Source organism: Phoenix dactylifera, chromosome 7 (assembly GCF_009389715.1).
Source record: "Phoenix dactylifera cultivar Barhee BC4 chromosome 7, palm_55x_up_171113_PBpolish2nd_filt_p, whole genome shotgun sequence".
NCBI classification, from domain to species: Eukaryota; Viridiplantae; Streptophyta; class Magnoliopsida; order Arecales; family Arecaceae; genus Phoenix; species Phoenix dactylifera.
This window is the reverse complement of record NC_052398.1, coordinates 1,734,694-1,753,088: the sequence shown is the minus strand read 5'-3', so window position 1 is coordinate 1,753,088 and position 18,395 is coordinate 1,734,694. Positions and strand designations below refer to the sequence as shown.

The 18,395-nt window shown below is 42.9% G+C and overlaps 2 protein-coding genes across 2 annotated transcripts; both read left to right on the top strand.

The window, feature by feature from the left end:
- The first annotated feature begins 1,478 nt into the window (after positions 1–1,478).
- Positions 1,479–3,740, top strand: LOC103710486 (RING-H2 finger protein ATL13-like). Its single transcript, XM_039127890.1, has 2 exons — positions 1,479–2,014; positions 2,078–3,740. Exon 2 carries the CDS (start codon positions 2,087–2,089, stop codon positions 3,506–3,508), a length of 1,422 nt encoding a protein of 473 aa, XP_038983818.1. The 5' UTR covers positions 1,479–2,014; positions 2,078–2,086; the 3' UTR covers positions 3,509–3,740.
- Positions 3,741–15,190: 11,450 nt separating this feature from the next.
- On the top strand, positions 15,191–17,032 carry LOC103710469 (UDP-glycosyltransferase 73B4-like). The gene has a single exon (XM_008796184.3). It carries the CDS (start codon positions 15,295–15,297, stop codon positions 16,825–16,827), a length of 1,533 nt encoding a protein of 510 aa, XP_008794406.1. The 5' UTR covers positions 15,191–15,294; the 3' UTR covers positions 16,828–17,032.
- The last annotated feature ends 1,363 nt before the right edge of the window (positions 17,033–18,395 follow it).

Here is an 18,395-nt window from a genome sequence, read left to right as displayed (position 1 = left end):
ACAGTGACCCGTGCTTGATTATGATAACTGGATGTGAGATAAATCTATATCCGAGCCCATACGGCGATCCGTGGATGATTCATGCTAGAAAACAATAGATCCAAATCTGAATAATATGAACTTCTAATGATATATATATATATATATATATATTATTGGAAGTCAAGATTTTTTGAACTGATTTTGGATACCGTCGTCTCGTGACCGTGCAAATCTTTCTCACTTTTCATTTGTTTGAGCTAAGTTGCATATCTTGCAGTATATTAAGCAGCTTCCTTTAGGATGGTTACATGTTGTGTTAGTCTAGTGTTGGAGGAAGAGGGTTATATAATGAGCAGTTCTGGAAAATATCATAAATGAACATGACCAATCAAATTAATTTAAACAAAAGTTTAACTTGTAGCTTCATAAAATGAACAAGATTTGGTCTCATGAGCATTTGACATGGTTTCTTATCCACGTATGCATCTTGTCTGAAACCAAAGTTTTGAGACGAGGCCCTCTTGGTATTCTGAAACACATCATTCTTAATTCACCCATCACCCCAATCTATGCCAACCATTAGTTTTGATTCATGATCTTGCTGATGTTCTCCTTGCCCTTCTCCATCTCATATGGCTAATGCGTTTGCTTTGGTGACTACAGTCTGGGGTCTAGCATTCAACAAAGTTAAATGTGTCATTGATCTCATTGTGAAATCATAAAGTTGAAATAAATTATTCACCAGGAAAGCACAGACATGACACCTCCTGGCCCCTCTGCAGCTATTATATCTTTGCATCGTTATTTTTCCCAACGAAACTCTTTGGGTTGTTATTAAATGATATCATTCCGAAAAGGACAACCCATAAAGAAGTCTGCTCTCAGGCTCAGAAACATCTAAACTATTATTTTCGACGCTTAAATTTCTTAAACTAGGTGACATCAGGGTGGTGTGATTTGTATTCACAGAAAAGAAAAAAATATATAAGGAATCGAAATCCAAAACTAAAGCCTAAACGCTAATTTCAGAGATGTTCCAAGCTCTTTTAGCAATCTAAGTCCCACTCCTATGAGGGGCTCCACGTGTCCGACCTCTCTGAGGAGTCGCATAAAAGCCCCATAAAAGTGGACACAAAGGCCTAGAAAAACCGCCCCTTCTGGTTTGGTCTATGGCTCCCCCCTTTTGACGGCACGAATTGTGAGATTCCTGGCCCGACCTCTTAATTACCAAACAAAAAACCCGAGCTTTTTCGCTGTCAAACCACTGCAATCCTGAAGTATTTTTCCATCGCACTGTCTCAAGTTCGCAACTCGCTTGCCGACTACTCCACATCAAAGGCCTCCTATTCTCCGATTTCAGGCTCTACAAGTCCCCTTCACGGAAGAAAACAAGACCCATCAAGAGAAGCACGCCATTACACTCCAAGGTAGGTGGATGAAACAGAGCAAAGAAATATAAAAAGACTAATTTTGAGGAACCACTTTTATTACGTATTGGCAGGACATGGGGTTTGGAATTCAATGGGTCATTTGACGTTGCGGCAGAGGATTTGCGGTGAGTCAACTAGAAGGGAGGAAGAAGAAGCAGAAGAAGGAGAAGCTTTGGATTTCAAAAAAGTTGCGGTTTCCTGATGCCAACACCTCAGCATCTTTCCTTCACCATTGTGGTAAATAAAAGCCTCAGCACATTTACAAACGCCACCCCATTCAATTCCATTCACCCCAGCTATCTAGCTTGAATAGCTTCCTACTTTATTATATTGCCTTACCTTCCCTTCCCCTGTTGTAATCAATTCATTTACTGCCCTTTCCATTTACTTCTCCACCCACTTGGGATCCCCGGATCCCATCTGCCCATCTCCCTTGACCTTCAAAAGATTTCTCCTCCCTCCCCACTTTGTTTCTGCCCAGAAAAACCAAAGCCCCGATCCAGGAGTCCCCACCCCTGGCCTGCCCTTCTTGCGCCACCATCAGACAAGAGACCCGCTCTTCTTCTCAAAAAGATGGGATTTTGGAGTGCAAACAGGGCGTGGTGAGTTCTAATTCTTCTCGTTGTGCTCTCTCTCTCTCTCTCTCTCTTTATGCCTTCCTTTAGGTCCAAAACATGGGCATGGGGTTGCATGAAAGCATCGAATCTGGGGACTTACTTTCTCCAGTCCCACTTCCATCGCCATACCTTCAACCCCCACCAGCTTCTCCTGTTCCACGGAGCAATTTAGATAACAAGATCAGTCCTAGCATCCTTCTTATAATTGTCATCCTAGCAGTCATCTTCTTCATCTCGGGGCTGCTCCACCTCCTTATTAGATACCTCCTGAGACGCACCGACAGGGACCCGGAGGACATGGACAATGTCACAGCCCTCCAAGGCCAGCTCCAGCAGCTGTTCCACCTCCATGACGCTGGGGTGGACCAGTCCTTCATCGACACCCTCCCAGTGTTCCCCTACAAGGCCATCATCGGCCTTAAGGACCCCTTTGACTGTGCTGTGTGCCTCTGCGAGTTTGAGGCCGATGACAAGCTCAGGTTGCTCCCAAAGTGCAGCCATGCCTTCCATATGGAGTGCATCGATACCTGGCTACTGTCCCACTCCACTTGTCCTCTTTGTCGAAGGAGCCTCCTCCCTGACCTCTCCCCCAACAACAGTTGCAGCCCTATAGTCCTTGTTCTCGAGTCCGGGAATGAGAACTCGAGGGAGATAGCTCCTGAAAGAGGGGATCCTGGGAGTCATGCCCATCTTGGTTTCCTCGGAGAAGATGACTTGGGGCCTTCTTTGAATGATGCGTCTCATAAGCCAGGGGAAGTTGGAGCCAAGGAAGAGGCGGTTGTATCTGTCTTGGAGAATTCAGAGGCCAAGGTGGTTCCGGTGAAGCTCGGGAAGTTTCGAAATGTGGATATCAATGGTGGCGAGGGTGAAGGTGGTAGTAGCAGCAGTGTCAGTAGTAATTTGGATCAAAGGAGGTGTTTTTCCATGGGTTCCTACGAGTATGTGATGGATGAGTGCTCTGTACTTCAAGTGGCCATCAAGCCACCCAAGAAGAGGCTCGCAGCCGAGAAGCGGGGGCACCGGCTCGCGATGTCGGAATGTGATATCCATTCAAGGAGAGAGGAGTTCAAAGGATTCGAACCATCTAGGAGTGTGGAATCTGGAAGTCATGGTGCTAATACTAGTAGCAGTGCCAATTTGAACAAGAGAGAGAGCTTCTCTGTTTCCAAGACATGGCTGCGATCGAAGAAAGATAGGCCGGGCGCCGAAGATTGTTCAAGGCGGGCTCTTTCATTCCGATTGCCATTGCATCGGGGTGCGAGTGATGAATCTAAGATGAAGAGAAGCACCAGCCCGGTTACAGTGTCGGAATTCAGTGTTTCAGGTTGGGAGAATAGTGGGAGTGAATTGGATTTTGATGTGGAGGTGGGAAGCTGGAACAATAGTATGAGGTCTCGGACAGATGAAGCAGCTTCATTAGCGCGGAGGACGCTGCTTTGGATAGTGGGGAGGCAGAACAAGGTGCGAAACCATCTCTGATATGGATCAAATCTAAAGCGCTTCTTTTGCCTAAATTACCTCTTCTTTAGATTCTTAAATTTTGAAAGAAAATGATGCAGTAGATTTGTATAAACAGAAGGTAAAAAATCATGTGAAAACATCAGTCTTTTGAATTTTTTTTTTTTTTTTTGGTTGGCTGGTAAATTTGTCTAATTCCTTTGTCCTCGGATGTGCGTATTTTTTGATTGAAGTGGCTTCTCTTCCTTGTTCATATTGTTCTTGTAAGCTAGTACAATCCTATCATCATAGGGAATGCTCACTTATTGGCCATTGCTTCCATTCTTAAATCTCTTTAGAAGGTATTTTTCACCCATTGGCTCGAATCCCTTGTGCAGTATAATAGATATAAAAAACTGCATGAACTGTGAAGAAAACACATCTGGGAGGTTCTACTTTTATCATGCCTTCTATCCCTTTCTCTTGAATCTTCTTTGTTAGGAAAGAGCAAATACTCTTCATTTAGTAGCATTCCTCATGCATGGAAATTACTCCCTTAAGTTATTCTTTGTATTTTCCAACAATTATTTGCCAGACTTCATATACACACATATAAAAATACATATACGAATATTTTTCTCATCGTCAAAACCAATGTTCAATAACCAATCAATTGCTAATCTCAAAGAACAATGAAAAGATGAGGAACTCATGACTTACATGCATACTTTGTTTAGCTTAAGAAATAATTCCACTCTCAAGTTCAAATGCCCTTCTAATGCTCCATGCCTCTCTTCTTGTGGGACTATCACCTGTCACTTTATCTGAAAGCTAATAAAAAAGAATTCCTGGAATGAAAGATTTCATCTCCTAGTAAAAATTCTGGTTATCCGTTGATCATGCGATGCAGAGGTAATCCATACAAAGTTTTCAACTTCAAATTTTTGGTTCTGTTTGCTTGTAGAGTTTGTTCTCACCATCACGGCATGGATCCGCTGGGGTTGGCAGAACCTGAGGGCTTGGTCACAGGCTGTTGGAGTTAAATGCTCCTGAGAACAGGGATCGCGTGTTGAGGCGTTTCCAGTTCGAGTTATTTATGAAATATGAATGACTGGGAGTGGAGCTCTTCTTTAATGGACGCTGCTTTATAATTATATTTGAGGAGAGGGTGATGAGACCCCAGGCCACCGAGCCAAATTCATGGTGGCTCAGCAATACAATTTAAGAGGAGTTACCCGTTCCTAGCCCAAATCTTGTGGCTGAAACTCTCCTAAGAGAACTAAAGAACTAACAGTACCTTATCCGTCTTCCCCATCTACAGTGCTACTTTTGGGACCGCAATGCCCCCGGGCCAACATAGGGTCATAACTTACAAGTGCAGTTCATGACAGTGGGGCTGGGTACTATGTGACCCTTACATCCCTCACAACCTAACTTCCTCCTGCCTCATGTTGTGCCTTCTTCCCCCCCCCCCCCGCCACCATCTGGAGGGCAATCACATGCATCCCCTGTCAGATGGGCCCTGTGTACTTAGCTTTTAACTGCATCGGCGTGAATGTGTGATAGCGATCTTTCGATGCTAGAAGAGGCCAAATCCAAAGTATCATGGATGCAAGTGACGCTTGATTGCAACTTCGCAAAGTCACAATGTGACGAGCTATGTGGTGTGTGTTTAATCTCGCACCAATTGTTTGTTAAATAAATTTTGAATACTTATATAAAACTATAAAATTCAAAAAAATATCTTCTAGCTAGTCTTTTTGGATGAGGCCCTACATTGTTACAAATGGTACCAGAGCGGAGCTTGTACTAATCATGGTGCTGTTTATTAGATTTGAATGGATTTGGATCCTTAGTCTGACGAGGATGCTAGGGCTTAAATGGAGGGAGTATATGATGATCTGTGCGGAAGTATATATATTCAATATCACATCGGTTATTTGTTGGATAGATCTTGCATACTTATACAGAATTAAGAAACCCAAAAAATACCTTTCAGCTAATTTTTTTGAATAATGTCCTAGGTTGTTACACATAACGTAGGCATACTTCCGAATACGTTTTCTTGCATCAAACCCTTCATGTTAGTGGAAGATGCTGAAACAGCAGTGATATTTAATGAATCAAAGAACAGCGTATATCTAAAAGAATACCAAGTAATTATGATCTTAAATGAATGATGAATGTTTAAGTGTCTGAATCTTTAGACTTAATTCTCTCGAATCTGAGTCGATTTGACCTAGTGAACTTATGAGTCAAAAGTTTTTGGTTCTGAAACCATGGTGCCTATGGCCCTCAAATTTTAGCCGACTGCCGGTCATCTTTGGGGAAAGAATGGATAACCAAACTCCTAACTTTTTGCAGTGAGAACAAAAAATTGCACAAGACTCTAATAACTAATAACATCTTATCCATAATGAATGTAAGTTGGTGCAAGGCCTATTCTGCATGCATGGGATCGACGCGTCAGGCCAAGCTCATGACCGGGGAAATGGCCACTGGGTTCATCAGAGGGATGCAGGTAGGTGTTGGGTGGTGGCCTCCAAAAAATGAACCGAAAGGGATTAAGAGGACCACAAGCATTAATGTGAGTCAAATCCTTGAATCACCTCACCTTTATCTTTTTTCCGAATGGCTCATGGCTTCATGCTTTCTTACCTTTTTAACAATGGTTGATTTCAGTCCTTAGAGATTTGGTAGAGTAAAATAGCGTTACAACAGTTCTAACATTCTAAGGCCTGTGAGCATTTATTCTTCCCAAAGTACAAAAAGCTACATGAATTAAAGTCTGCATCTATAATTTATGATGGTGGTTGCAATTTTTCCCTATCTCATATGTGTTGCTATCAAATGTTTGGAGTCCATGTTTAACCACTACAGTCTCATCTTGAATTGATGGCCATAACATAATAAGACCATAACAAGTATTAGATTAACGTACCTTATGGGGTAAACCCAAGTCCCTCTTGGCATTCAAAGCACAGGGAATGTATTTCCACAGGTGTTGAGACTTTGTTTAATTTTTTTTCTTTATCCACAATATCGTTTGATATTGGAAGACTTTGGAGTGTCACATCATCTACCTCCAATCTTCGATCATATCAATTATTTTTCTTTTGTATGTTTAGATAAATTCAGGTTTGATCGACCTTAACAGACTCATTAGTCGGCGCATAAATGATTAGATTATAGATGGCCATCTCACAAATGGGATTTATAAACTTACTTAAATCTTGTAAATTACCCATGATGTATATATGGTCCTTGTCAGGTTATGAATTTTAGTTGTATGGGTGGCTATAGCTTAGCTTGCTGGTTCTACTACTGTAATATCTGTATAAAAGGATGTTGTAATAGCTTGTTCATCTTTATAAAGCATTTCACTTTTCTACCAAAAAAACAAAAAAAAGAACAGCCAACCATGCTTCTAAGCTCAGATTTGGAATCAAATGCAACCATATAACTCACCCAATGCTCTTTATCCAAGATCGAAGGTCTTATAATAAGTTCTTGTTATGTGGAGTCTGGACATGAAATTGAAATTGATCCATAAACAATGCCTCGAAAACCTTAAAATAAAATTGAAGGAAAAAAAAAAGCCCTCGATCCTGCTGACAAGCATGATCACGCTTTGATTTGGAGGACACTGAAATCAAGTATGAAATTTAAGGAAAAGCACCTTGAACAAGTTGCAAACTTGATCGCTTTTTGGTTTGGTGGACACTGGAATCGAGTATGAAATTTTTTTCTAATCAGCAAAATTTTGATTCTTGCATAAAGATCAAACTCTCTCTGTCTCTCTCTGCGTATCTATCTACCTCTCCCTCTCTGACCCGACTTGTATATGACCCGACCTGTTTATGCCTGACCCGACCCGATTGCCACCCCTAGCCTAATGTCATGGATCACTTCAAAGTTACCGATTTTTTTTAGCTTTCTATCAGCTTTATCCTTTCTTGTTGCATTATAATGGCAAGTTAGACACAAGTAACAGATTAATTTGTGGTATTAGATATTTAGATGTAACAAGTGTAATCTACGAGTCAATATGGCATATAAACATTTTCTATGGGTTTATAACTTTAGGCACTGAGACCAACTTTAGTTTGCTCTCCGAATCATAACTGCTGCACAGATAACGATGTTGGAACATCCAAAGTTGGTCAAAGACTGCATTAACTGGCAAACTCTCAAAGAGATACTGATGATAGTTGTCAGTTGCTTAACCTTAGTTATGAATATTGTTTACCTTGTATTAATTTTTAATATTGCCTTAAACCATTGCATAGCCCAATTGGAAGTAAAACTAAGCAAAATATTGTCAAATCTAAATGTCTCGAGGATGCCATGCTTCCAACCAAATGCAATCACTTCATTTACTTTGATAAGTATATGACGGCTGATTTATATCCATTTCGCGCTTGTGTGTACGGAAACTGTTCAATGGCGGCTTAAGATAAATTAATAGAAGCAATTACATGGTCACTTTAATTAACTTTTTGTACAGGATGCTTTTTTTTTTTTTGATGAAAGTACGGTAAGCATAGTGAGCTTTTGTAAATATTAAATGTAATGTAAGTAACACCATGCAAAATAAAAACATTTGTCGCCACATTTGATTGTTACCGTCGGTGCATTGTATTTTTCAAATCACTTATAAGATAATTTTCGCTATAGCATGGCTTGATTGTTAGTTTTTTTTTTTTTGGATAAAATGGATAAAATTAAACCAAACGAGCATAAATGCATCCGCAACGACTAATCATTGGACCAGCTATTAGTCCTTTCTATGCTACATGTAACTCCGTTATTCCGGTAGTTGTATTATAAATTCTAACACCATCTACAGCTATTAAGCACCACTTACACTTTTATTGATAAATGCCGCCCAACCAAAAACACCTCTTCTGTACGCTAATATCAAAATTAATTTTGAGAAAATAGTGGGATGGTAGCTCCTAAGTAAAATAATATACATGTAAGGACGCAGAACTGCTTGCAGAGAGCCACAGATTGTCTCTACTATCAAAGGATCCTTTGGAGAAATACGTGAACTTACAGAGAGGCTTTTAGCAAAATCAACCGTGCACTCTGTCTCAAACCACGAAAGATATGTTCATTTCTTGCCGGTCATACATGATAAGTAATATAACAAATTAAATTGCTTCAAAGTATGTGGCATTAAAGGATCTTTTTATAATAAGCCGAAGAAACTCTTCCAATTATAAAGAAGAGAATGTCAATGAGTCCTGAATTGGGGTCATTCCCTATGCTTGTGTTGCCATCCTACATTGGAGTATAACATACTCACCAGACTCCTCTACACCAGAGTGTAAATCACAATTGCTTGGTACGTGAAACCTGATGTGGGAAGGGCCCGAATTTAGTCCCATATCGACTAGGCAGCAGAAAGGTCTGCGCCTTATAAGGAGAGGAAACCTCTTTCCTCACGAGGCGCTTTTTGAAGGGCAAAACCGTGCGGGTATCCCTCCGTTAGCGCTGGACGTGCGGGCCGGAAAAAATTCTCCACGTAGTGCTGGACGCATGGGCCGGAGTCCCAGAGCGGACAATACCTCGTGGGGTACGTGGGCCGTTCTCTGTCGTCAGTTGGTTGAGACTGTGCTGTTGTCGGGTCGGAAGGCCCACAACAAAACCCACTCAATGTTAGGCTATTTTCTATATAAACAGAGTAATTCTGGGATGAACATGCAATTTTCAAACCCAAGCAATGCTCCGATTTGGTTGAGGTTTGATAAGAAAATTCTATACAAACCAAATATCTTGATAGTCAAACCGGAAGATGGACACCATCCCAATCTATCACCACAATCACTGACAGGAATTAGAAAAGATAATACCTTATCTGCTAGTTCTTTCGAAAAGATTTGCACAATAAGCACCTGATTCCATCTTTTTTTCAAAATCATTAAGATCTTTAACCACAAAGCCTCGTAATGCAACAGTATCAATAGGAGCAGGCCATGTAGCTAACGGAATAAATGACAGCCATAGATCATGCATTACATCAATAGATTTGCCATTGCCAACATACCATCTGATATTAGAATATTAACTAGAGCAAAAGATCATATTTTCTTCCAGATTGGTGAGGAAATCAAAGCGCAAACTGGATATGATATAAAAGAGCAGGAGCCATGTTTCTCCCTCACAAAAGAACTTCAAAAATCATCATGAATTAAAAGAAATCCGGAAGCATGTGTAGCCATAACTGCCTCACTCCTAGCTATCGAAGAAGGAATACCGAGCCACCATCCCGAAAGGATTGATAAATATAGTCCCAAAAGTTCAAATGTACCCTTCTAGAATTATCAATTAAACCACCAAAAAATTCTTAATAATACCTTCGAACTTTAGAAGAACTTCCTTAGGAATAATTGCATGTGACATAGAATAAATAGAAAGAGCAGATAAAACTGGCTCAATAAGAGTAATTCTACGCATCATAGAAAGAGCATTTCACTTCCAACCTTTTAATTTATCCAAACATTGATGAATCAATTCATTGCAATCCATAGCCAAGTTTTTTACAAAAAATAGGGATCCACAAATATATCTATGTACCATCCTATTTCTTAATATATAGGCAACTCTTAATACATTGTGGAATAAGAGTATCAAGCTTAGGAAGTATAAAATATTTATATGTACCATCTAATTTCTAATAATAGCTGCCGCCGAATCCAAACCGAGGTGAGAGCGCAACTCAGATAACCTTGAGGTCAGCTGGAGACAAGCTAGAGAGGGACCCTCCGGGTGTGGCCTGCAAAAAATCCGCTTGCTAGAGAGTTTCCGACGAGGGATCCTCTGATGTCTGAGTCAAAACAGAAAGGCAACAATATGCAAGAAAAAGAATTTCAGCAAAGTATAGGCTTTGTGTGTAATATTGCATATGTACCTCAGGTCTCCCGAGCTACCATTTTATATAGAGGAGCCCATTTTATTGTTGCCTAGCCTAACATGACGAGCAATGATGCCAAATAACGGCCGGTCGTACGGCTGAGGTGTGGGTGCCAGTCCGCATGGGCGGAGGGCAGTGCCAGTGGGGCGCAGGCTGCGGTGCTGCCCGACTGCGGGTCGCCAGAGCTGTCGATTGTTAATATTATCAATTCTTGTCAACACGCGTTGAATGTTCTCCTCGATTGATGGCTCCTCAGCTGATCGGCTCTTCGATCAAGGCTGAGGTAGCTCACTTCGATTGGTCGGCTGTTCGCTGGGGGCCGAGGTTGTTCTCCTCGACTAATGATTCCTTGGCTGATCGGCTCCTCGATCAGGGCCAAGGTAGCTCACTTTGGTTGGTCGGCTATTCGACGGGGGCTGAAGTTGTTCTCATCAGCTTACGTCTGAGGTACAAAGGGTAGGTCTGGCCCAAGATTGAGATGTTTAATATTTCTTCCATCATTTGCCCCCCACTTTTGAGGTCGAACTGCATTCCAGTTCGGGCGACAAAAGTTATATCGTCATCTCAATTAAGGGTGGAGCTTTTGTCAGGGAGCCTTGAATGGGTCGGTGACGAAGGTGGCCATGGAGACGACAACGAAGAATGAAGTCCTTTTTATTTTCGCTTGGGTAAATCGAGCTCAATGTACTTTTTGTTTTGCCCGACCTTTGTGGAGGCCAGTGTAAAAGTTCACAACTTAATGAAAACAAAACATTTTCCAAGTATCTGGCTTCAGTTTTTATCCTTGTTGTTTGTTTTTTATTTGAGTCTAGGTCGTCATCCCAAGCTTCGACCTTTTGTCGTAGCTATTTTTGCTCGATTTCTACTAAGATCAATATCTATGCAGAAAGACAATAAAAATAAAAAAAATTTAAAGTACCTGACTTCGGTTTTCATCCTTCCTATTTACTTTTGCTTGGGTTTAGGTCTTCGCCCCTAGTTTTGACCTTTTGTGTAGCTTCTTTCGTTCGAGCTCTGCCGTGCTCAATATATATATATTGAAAGATAATGAAAGTAAAAAAAATTCCCAAAGTATATGGCTTTAGCTTTACTTGTATTTGACCACTTCTCGATCTAAGCTTGGGTCATCGCACCGAGCTCTTCCCCTTGGAGGGCTTCGGCCTGTCTTGGGCTCCTCTGTCAATGTTCTCGGAGTTCGGCTCCCAAGAAATTCTAAGTGAGCTCGGTCTTTCGCTCGAGTCATTCTCGACCCGGGAAGGTTGGTAGATACGCCAAGCCCTCGATGTAGGGGTCGGTCTCCTACTTGGGTCGTTTACGATCTGAGAGGTCGATTGGCATACCAAACCTCCGACGTGGGGGGAGGGGGGTGCGATCTCCTACTTGGGCTATTTACGATCTGAAAGGTTGAGTGGTGCACCAAGCCTTTGGCGCAGGGGGTGGTCTCCTACTTGGGCTATTTATGACTTGAAGAGGTTGAGTGGCGCGCCAAGCCTTCGGTGCTGGGCCCTCTGATGCCTAAGTCAGAGAGAGCTTTAGAATAGCAATAGAAAATAAAAAATATGAAGAAAAAGATTAATATGGAGTATTATCTTCTTCTAGTCGGAGTCCTCTGGTCAGCCTTTTCACCTCGGTTTGGAACTTCTCTTTGGCCTTGATTTTCACCTCGACTTTGGGTTTTGCCTTAGTCTTAGATTTCACCTCAGTCTTGGACTTCACCTCGTAGGCCTGCTAACTATGAGAGTTCTTGGCTACAAGAGCCCCTTTTTTGGGATCCTTCGGTCGTCATTATATAGGCGTGGGACCAAACAGCTGTAGCCACCAGTGTTGCCGCTGAGTCCCAAACTGAGGTCGGAATGCGGCTTAGATGACCCTGAGGTCGGTTGGAGTCGATCTGAGCAGGCTGGTCGAGTTGTCCGACGCCGGTCTTCTTCGGGATGGCCTGCAAGAAGTCTACTTGCCGAAGAGTTTTCGGTGGAGGACCTCCAATGCTTAAGTTAGGATAGAGAGGCAATAGTGAAAGGGAGAAAGCTTCAGTAGAGGGTGGCCTCTATGACTGGATGAATGTCATACTTGAGGTCCTCTAGGCTGCCCCTTTATATAAAAAAAGCCTCTTTTGTCATTTACCTAGGCTGACGTAACGTACAATGATGGTCAGGCAACGACTGGTAGTACAACCATGGCATGGGAGCCAATCTACGTAGGCAGCGTACAGTACTGACCGTGTGTCAAATACAGAGTTGTCGCAACGACCGGTTGCTGTTACGATAGCCCGTTACTAGGACTGTAGTCATTGTCGACACGTGTTAATCGACTTCTCAGCTAATGGCTCCTCGACTAGAGCTTAAGTTTGTTCACCTTAATTTATTCCGAGGTCGGTCTGATCCATGGTCAAGGTATTTAATATTTTTTTGATCACCCGTTTTATTGGGGAGGAACTGCATCTCAGTGTGGACATCGAAAGTCACGCCGTTATCTTGAATGAAGAAGGAACTTTTGTGACGGAGCCTTGAATGCGTCGCTAGCGAAGGTGTCGCCTTGTCAAGAGTCTATGTTCGTTCTCGACGAGACACAAGGCCCCGCCGGCATCATCTTGTGATTCACGACAATCTTTTCCGACGTAAATAGACTGGGCTGTATCTTGGCGCGAAAGAAGGTTTCACCTTCATTCGAGCCTTGAATGCGTCGGTAGCGAATGTGTCGCCTTGTCAAGAGTCTATGTTCGTTCCCGATGAGACACAAGGCCCCACCGGCATCATCTTGTGATACACGACAATCTTTTCCGACGTAAATAGACTGGGCGCGAAAGAAGGTGAAGATCTTTTCCGACGTAAATAGACTGGGCTGTATCTTGGCGCGAAAGAAGGTTTCACCTTCATTCGCGGGAATCCACCTCTTGAATCACCAACCGCACAGCTCTAAAAACATTCTAAATTCTTATCATTCATCAGTGTGCTCTGATCTCAAAGCGACCAGCAGCTGTACTTCATGTTAACATAATCATAAAATAATGCTCATATAGAATGGAAAGCCGGATCACCTTCTTTTAACTTATGAAGTGAGCCTTCCACAAATGGAGCCAAGCTGCTTTCCCCTCAGTTATTCTATACTAGAGTATTGGCTCCATTAGATGGTTTGATAAGTACAGATATTGGAATGTAATAATAATAAAAAAACTTCAATAAAACCATGTTGACTTTGAAAGAGAGATCTATAAGCCTTTTTTCTTCTTTTTTCCCCCCCTGAAAGCCCTATAAATTTCAAGTTGTGATGTCCATGCCTGCACTTGCATGTCATCTGTTTGTCCTTAAATACAAATCTAGTGCGGATAGAACTGGAAGTTGATATATATTGACGAGGTCATTGTTGGTAAAATTTTTGTTTTTTTTGAAGACTTTAAATAATATGTATTCTTATCTGCTTTTATCATTAAAAGTAATAATCCATCCTAGCATTTTTGGATGTAAAATATTTACTGTGAGCTCGTAAGATGATAAATTAGGGCGTTGAAGACTGACGTAGATTTAATATTAGTTCATAGGTTGCTACCCTACCATTCTCACCAAATCACACACTCATTTAAATGCGCCAAAGCCGGCTTAATTTGTCAACTCCTTAATGGTAAGAATGAATCCACCACCCAATAGATTCTCCGCCACCCAAGATGTCACCACCCAAGCTTCAACGTCTCCCACAATGGCGTCTTATCCCACTTCTATCATATATATCTAAAAGGAAGCTTATCCGCCTAAGGCAAATTCTCTATCTGCCACGTGGATATCGATATGAGGACGAAAATTATTAATTATTCTTTTTGGTCAGCAAAACCGAAGCTTGGCTCATGAAGAGCTCCATCTATCACATGGAACTATCAAAGCTGGTATTAATAATGAGAAATTATTAATTAATTCTATTGGTTAGCTAGTAATTTGAAATGTGACTTGGAATTTGAGAAGTTATGCATCAAATTTAGTTCTAAATGCATTGCATCTTCTCTCCACGTCTTTCCATTCTGATTGATTAGCTTGGAATTTGAGGAACCATGCCCTTTCAATATCCTCTGTGTTTTCTATTCGCCATATAGGTATTAGTATTGATGGTGGAAAATTATTGGTTGATCCAATTGTTTGGTTTAGAATTGGAAATTAATAATTATTTTAATTTGTTAGATTGAAATTTGAGGAGCTTGTCCTTTCGGCATCCAAATTTTCATCCCGTCTCCATCAAGTATTGAATTCAACTCCAAAAAAGTTATATAATTTTTGTCTCCATTGTATCTTTTCATTATGGCTGAGGAGCTCTGCCGTTTCAACATTTGAGTATTAAATTCAAATCTTCTCGCATTAAATCCGTGTCCAAGTTTGTATTTGATTTAACAATTGTTTATATCTTCATTTATCTTCATTTTTTAGTATTTATTTATTTTTTAAGATATATTATATTCGATTTTTGCTGTTTTTTTAATTTGGTATGTTATTAATATGAGTCTTTTGTTGTGCTAGATTGTTATTTGAATTATTGATTTTTCTGAGATTTGGCTTGTGTTTTTGTTTTCTTTTTCTGTGCTACGTGTTCGTTCCTGCAGTGGTTGGGTGATCAGTTCGATCTTTTTCCGTTTCTTCTACTTCATCGGTTAGTTGAGAATTTGGAGATGAAAATTTATTTTATTTTATTTTATTTTGTGAATATGTAATGTGCGTATAAAAATTTGGTTATTTTTTATACTGCTATATTATATTTTAAAAATAGTTTAAAAAAACGTAATCCCCTGCATCGAGGCGGTTTAGAACGTAACTGCCATTCTATTATTTCTATATCTTGGACCACGCACTCCTGCAGTCATATCTCCACGGCTTCATCCTCCGGCCCAAACATCCACCACACACCGCCTAAACAACCCAACACCACCGCCATGCCTCCCACCGCCACCTCCGCCACCTCCGCTGGCATGGCGGCCCAGGAGACAGAGAGAGACCACGTCGTCATCTTCCCTTTCATGGCCAAGGGCCATACTATCCCGCTCCTCCACCTCGCCGCCGCACTCTCGGCCCGTGGCCTCCGCGTCACACTTGTCACCACCCCGGCCAACTCCCCCTTCATCCGCCGCCACCTCCCCACCTGTCGTCACCCCGCTGTAGCCATCCTCACCCTCCCCTTCCCCCACCTCCACCCGCTCCCCCCGGGTGTTGAGTCCACCGATGTCCTCCCCTCCCTGGACCTCTACCCTGCTTTCCTCCGCGCCACCGGCCTCCTCCGCCGCCCCTTCCACCACCTTCTCGTGCGCCTCCTCGGGGAAGCCGCTCGTCCACCCCTCTGCCTCATCTCCGACTTCTTCCTCGGCTGGACCCTCCCTCTCTGCCGCCGCTTCGGCCTCCCCCGCCTCGTATTCCACGGCATGTCCACCTTCTCCATGGCCCTCTGCAAGTCCCTCTGGGTGCACCAACCCCACTCCACCTCCGCCGCCTCCGGCGACCACCGCCTCCCCTTCCACGTCCCGGGCACGCCCCCTTCGCTCCTCCTCACCTTAACCGACGTCCCCGACACGATCCGCAACTCGGCCAACCCGGACGACCCGGTGACTCAGTACCTCAACGAGCTGGGCGACTCGGACGTCAGCAGCTGGGGCATAGTCGTCAACAGCTTCGCCGCCGTTGACGGCGACTACGTTCGCCTCTTGGAGTCGTTCTATCTCGGCGGGGCCCGCGCCTGTCTGGTGGGCCCTCTCTCCCTCCTCGCCGATATCGAGTCCGACGCGCACGAGTGTCTGAAATGGCTCGACGGGAAGGACCGGGGCTCGGTGGTCTTCGTCTCGTTCGGGACCCAGGTGCACGTGCCGGTTACGCAGCTCCACGAGGTGGCCCACGGGCTCGTCCAATCGGGTCACAGCTTCGTCTGGGTGGTCCGCTCCGAGACCTGGGCCCCGCCCGATTGCGTGCAGGAGAGGGGGAAGATCGTACGAGGCTGGGTCCCACAGAGGGAGATACTAGGACACGTGGCGGTCGGAGGGTTCGTCAGCCACTGTGGGTGGAATTCGGTGCTGGAGAGCTTATCGGCAGGGGTGCCGATTCTAGCGTGGCCGATGATCGCCGAGCAGCGGCTGAACGCGAAGCACGTGGTGGAGCTCCTGGGCGCCGGCGTGCTGGTGGGCGCAGAAGCGGGTGAAATTATAGGGAGGGAGGAGGTGGCCAAGGGGGTGAAAGAGGTGATGGGGGGAGGGGAGAAGGGGTGGAAGGCGAGGGAGGGGGCGGCCGAGCTCCGGCAGGCGGCGGCGGCGGCTGTGGCGGAGGGGGGGACGTCCGACCAGGCGTTAGAGGAGCTGTTGGAGGAGCTCCGGAGGGCCAACAGCAATGTTATCCGCGAGTTCTGTAAGGAGGAAGATCAGGCGGTGGTGGCGGAGGAAGCGACCCATGCGGACTTGCAGCAGGATGGGATTCAAATCTCATGATGGTGGTTTGTTGAAATTGGAATTGCAGCATGATCTCGTTGACTGACTTGGTGTCGTCCTATGTTACATATAAATAATTAAAGGGGGGGAGGTGGCATGGAAAAGATGGGCACCATATCGTACGTGAGAGAACCGGTGTCTGCTTTCATGTCATTACGCTGCCTGGACTACTGTTGATTGATATATATATATATATATATATATATATATATATATATAAATATATATATATATATATATAATGCTTAGAGTGCTTTATGAAAGTTATCCTTCTTGTTAGTAGAACCGGTGTCTGCTTTCATGTCATTATGCTGCTTGGACTACTGTTGATTGATATATATATATATATATATATATGTATATATATATATATATATGTATATATATATATATATATGTATATATATATATATATATATGTATATATATATATATATGTATATATATATATATATATGTATATATATATATATATATAGATCAAGGTAGCAGCCAGGAGACTCTACCAAGTGTTCGACAGGTTGCTCCTGTGAGCAGTAACAAGAAAAAAGGAAAAAAGATTGTGAGGTCTATTGAGAATAGCAGTCATATATATATATATATATATATATATATATATATATATATATATATATATATATATATATATATATATATATATATATATATATATATATATATATAATGCTTGGAGTGCTTTATGAAAGTTATCCATCTTGTTAGTCGGCCTTCCGTAACTTTTAGCATGTAGGTAACTACAGCACGACATTTGGTGGTCTAATATGTGGATCACTAGATATCGATTGAATGGGTCAAATGCCTACGAGTATTCATTGTGGGATCATCATATTCCACTTGACAATTAACTCACTTGAAAGCCAGGAAACTAGTTAATTGAGCTAGGAATTGTTATTGTGAGGCCCAGCCTCATTCGGCCGGCCTACTGGCTCGACCCAACATCCAATTGCAACCTGATGGCCCATCTAAATCAGAAATAAAGCAGAGTCCTGGTTGAGCATGGCGAAGGAGGATGAGTCATTCTCTTCCTTAAACTCTGCCGAAAACTAGAAAACTGTAGTCTCCGATCTATATAAGGCCCTCGCAACTCCCCTTCAAGCACCACTGATGATTGTCGACCACAATTGCTTTTTTCTCCCTCTTCTTCCAATGAGTCCATAGACTGGATTTATTGTGTCCACCGAGATCGAAGTTGGAGAGCTCACCGAAGCAAAGCAAAGCCTTGGTCTCCTTTCTCTTTTCTTCCTTCTTTCTCCACGGCCTCAAACCACCATCGCTGGTGTCAATATTGCTAGAAATCAATTGCTAGAAACCCTTGTTTCTGGCCCTATTTGTTCTCTTTTTTTTTTCTTCCGGCTGCCTCCGCTGTTGGTGTTCATCGCCGAGATCTCCACCCCATCTCTGAGTTGGCCCCTAAAGATGCTAAAGGTCCAGCCGTCGGCAAGCCAACTAGTGCTTGCATTTGATTGGATCAAAGACCCCTGCTTTCCCTATTTTTGGGTTGAATTCGGCTAGCTGTTGGCGGCAACTACTCTCCGTTGCCGCCACCC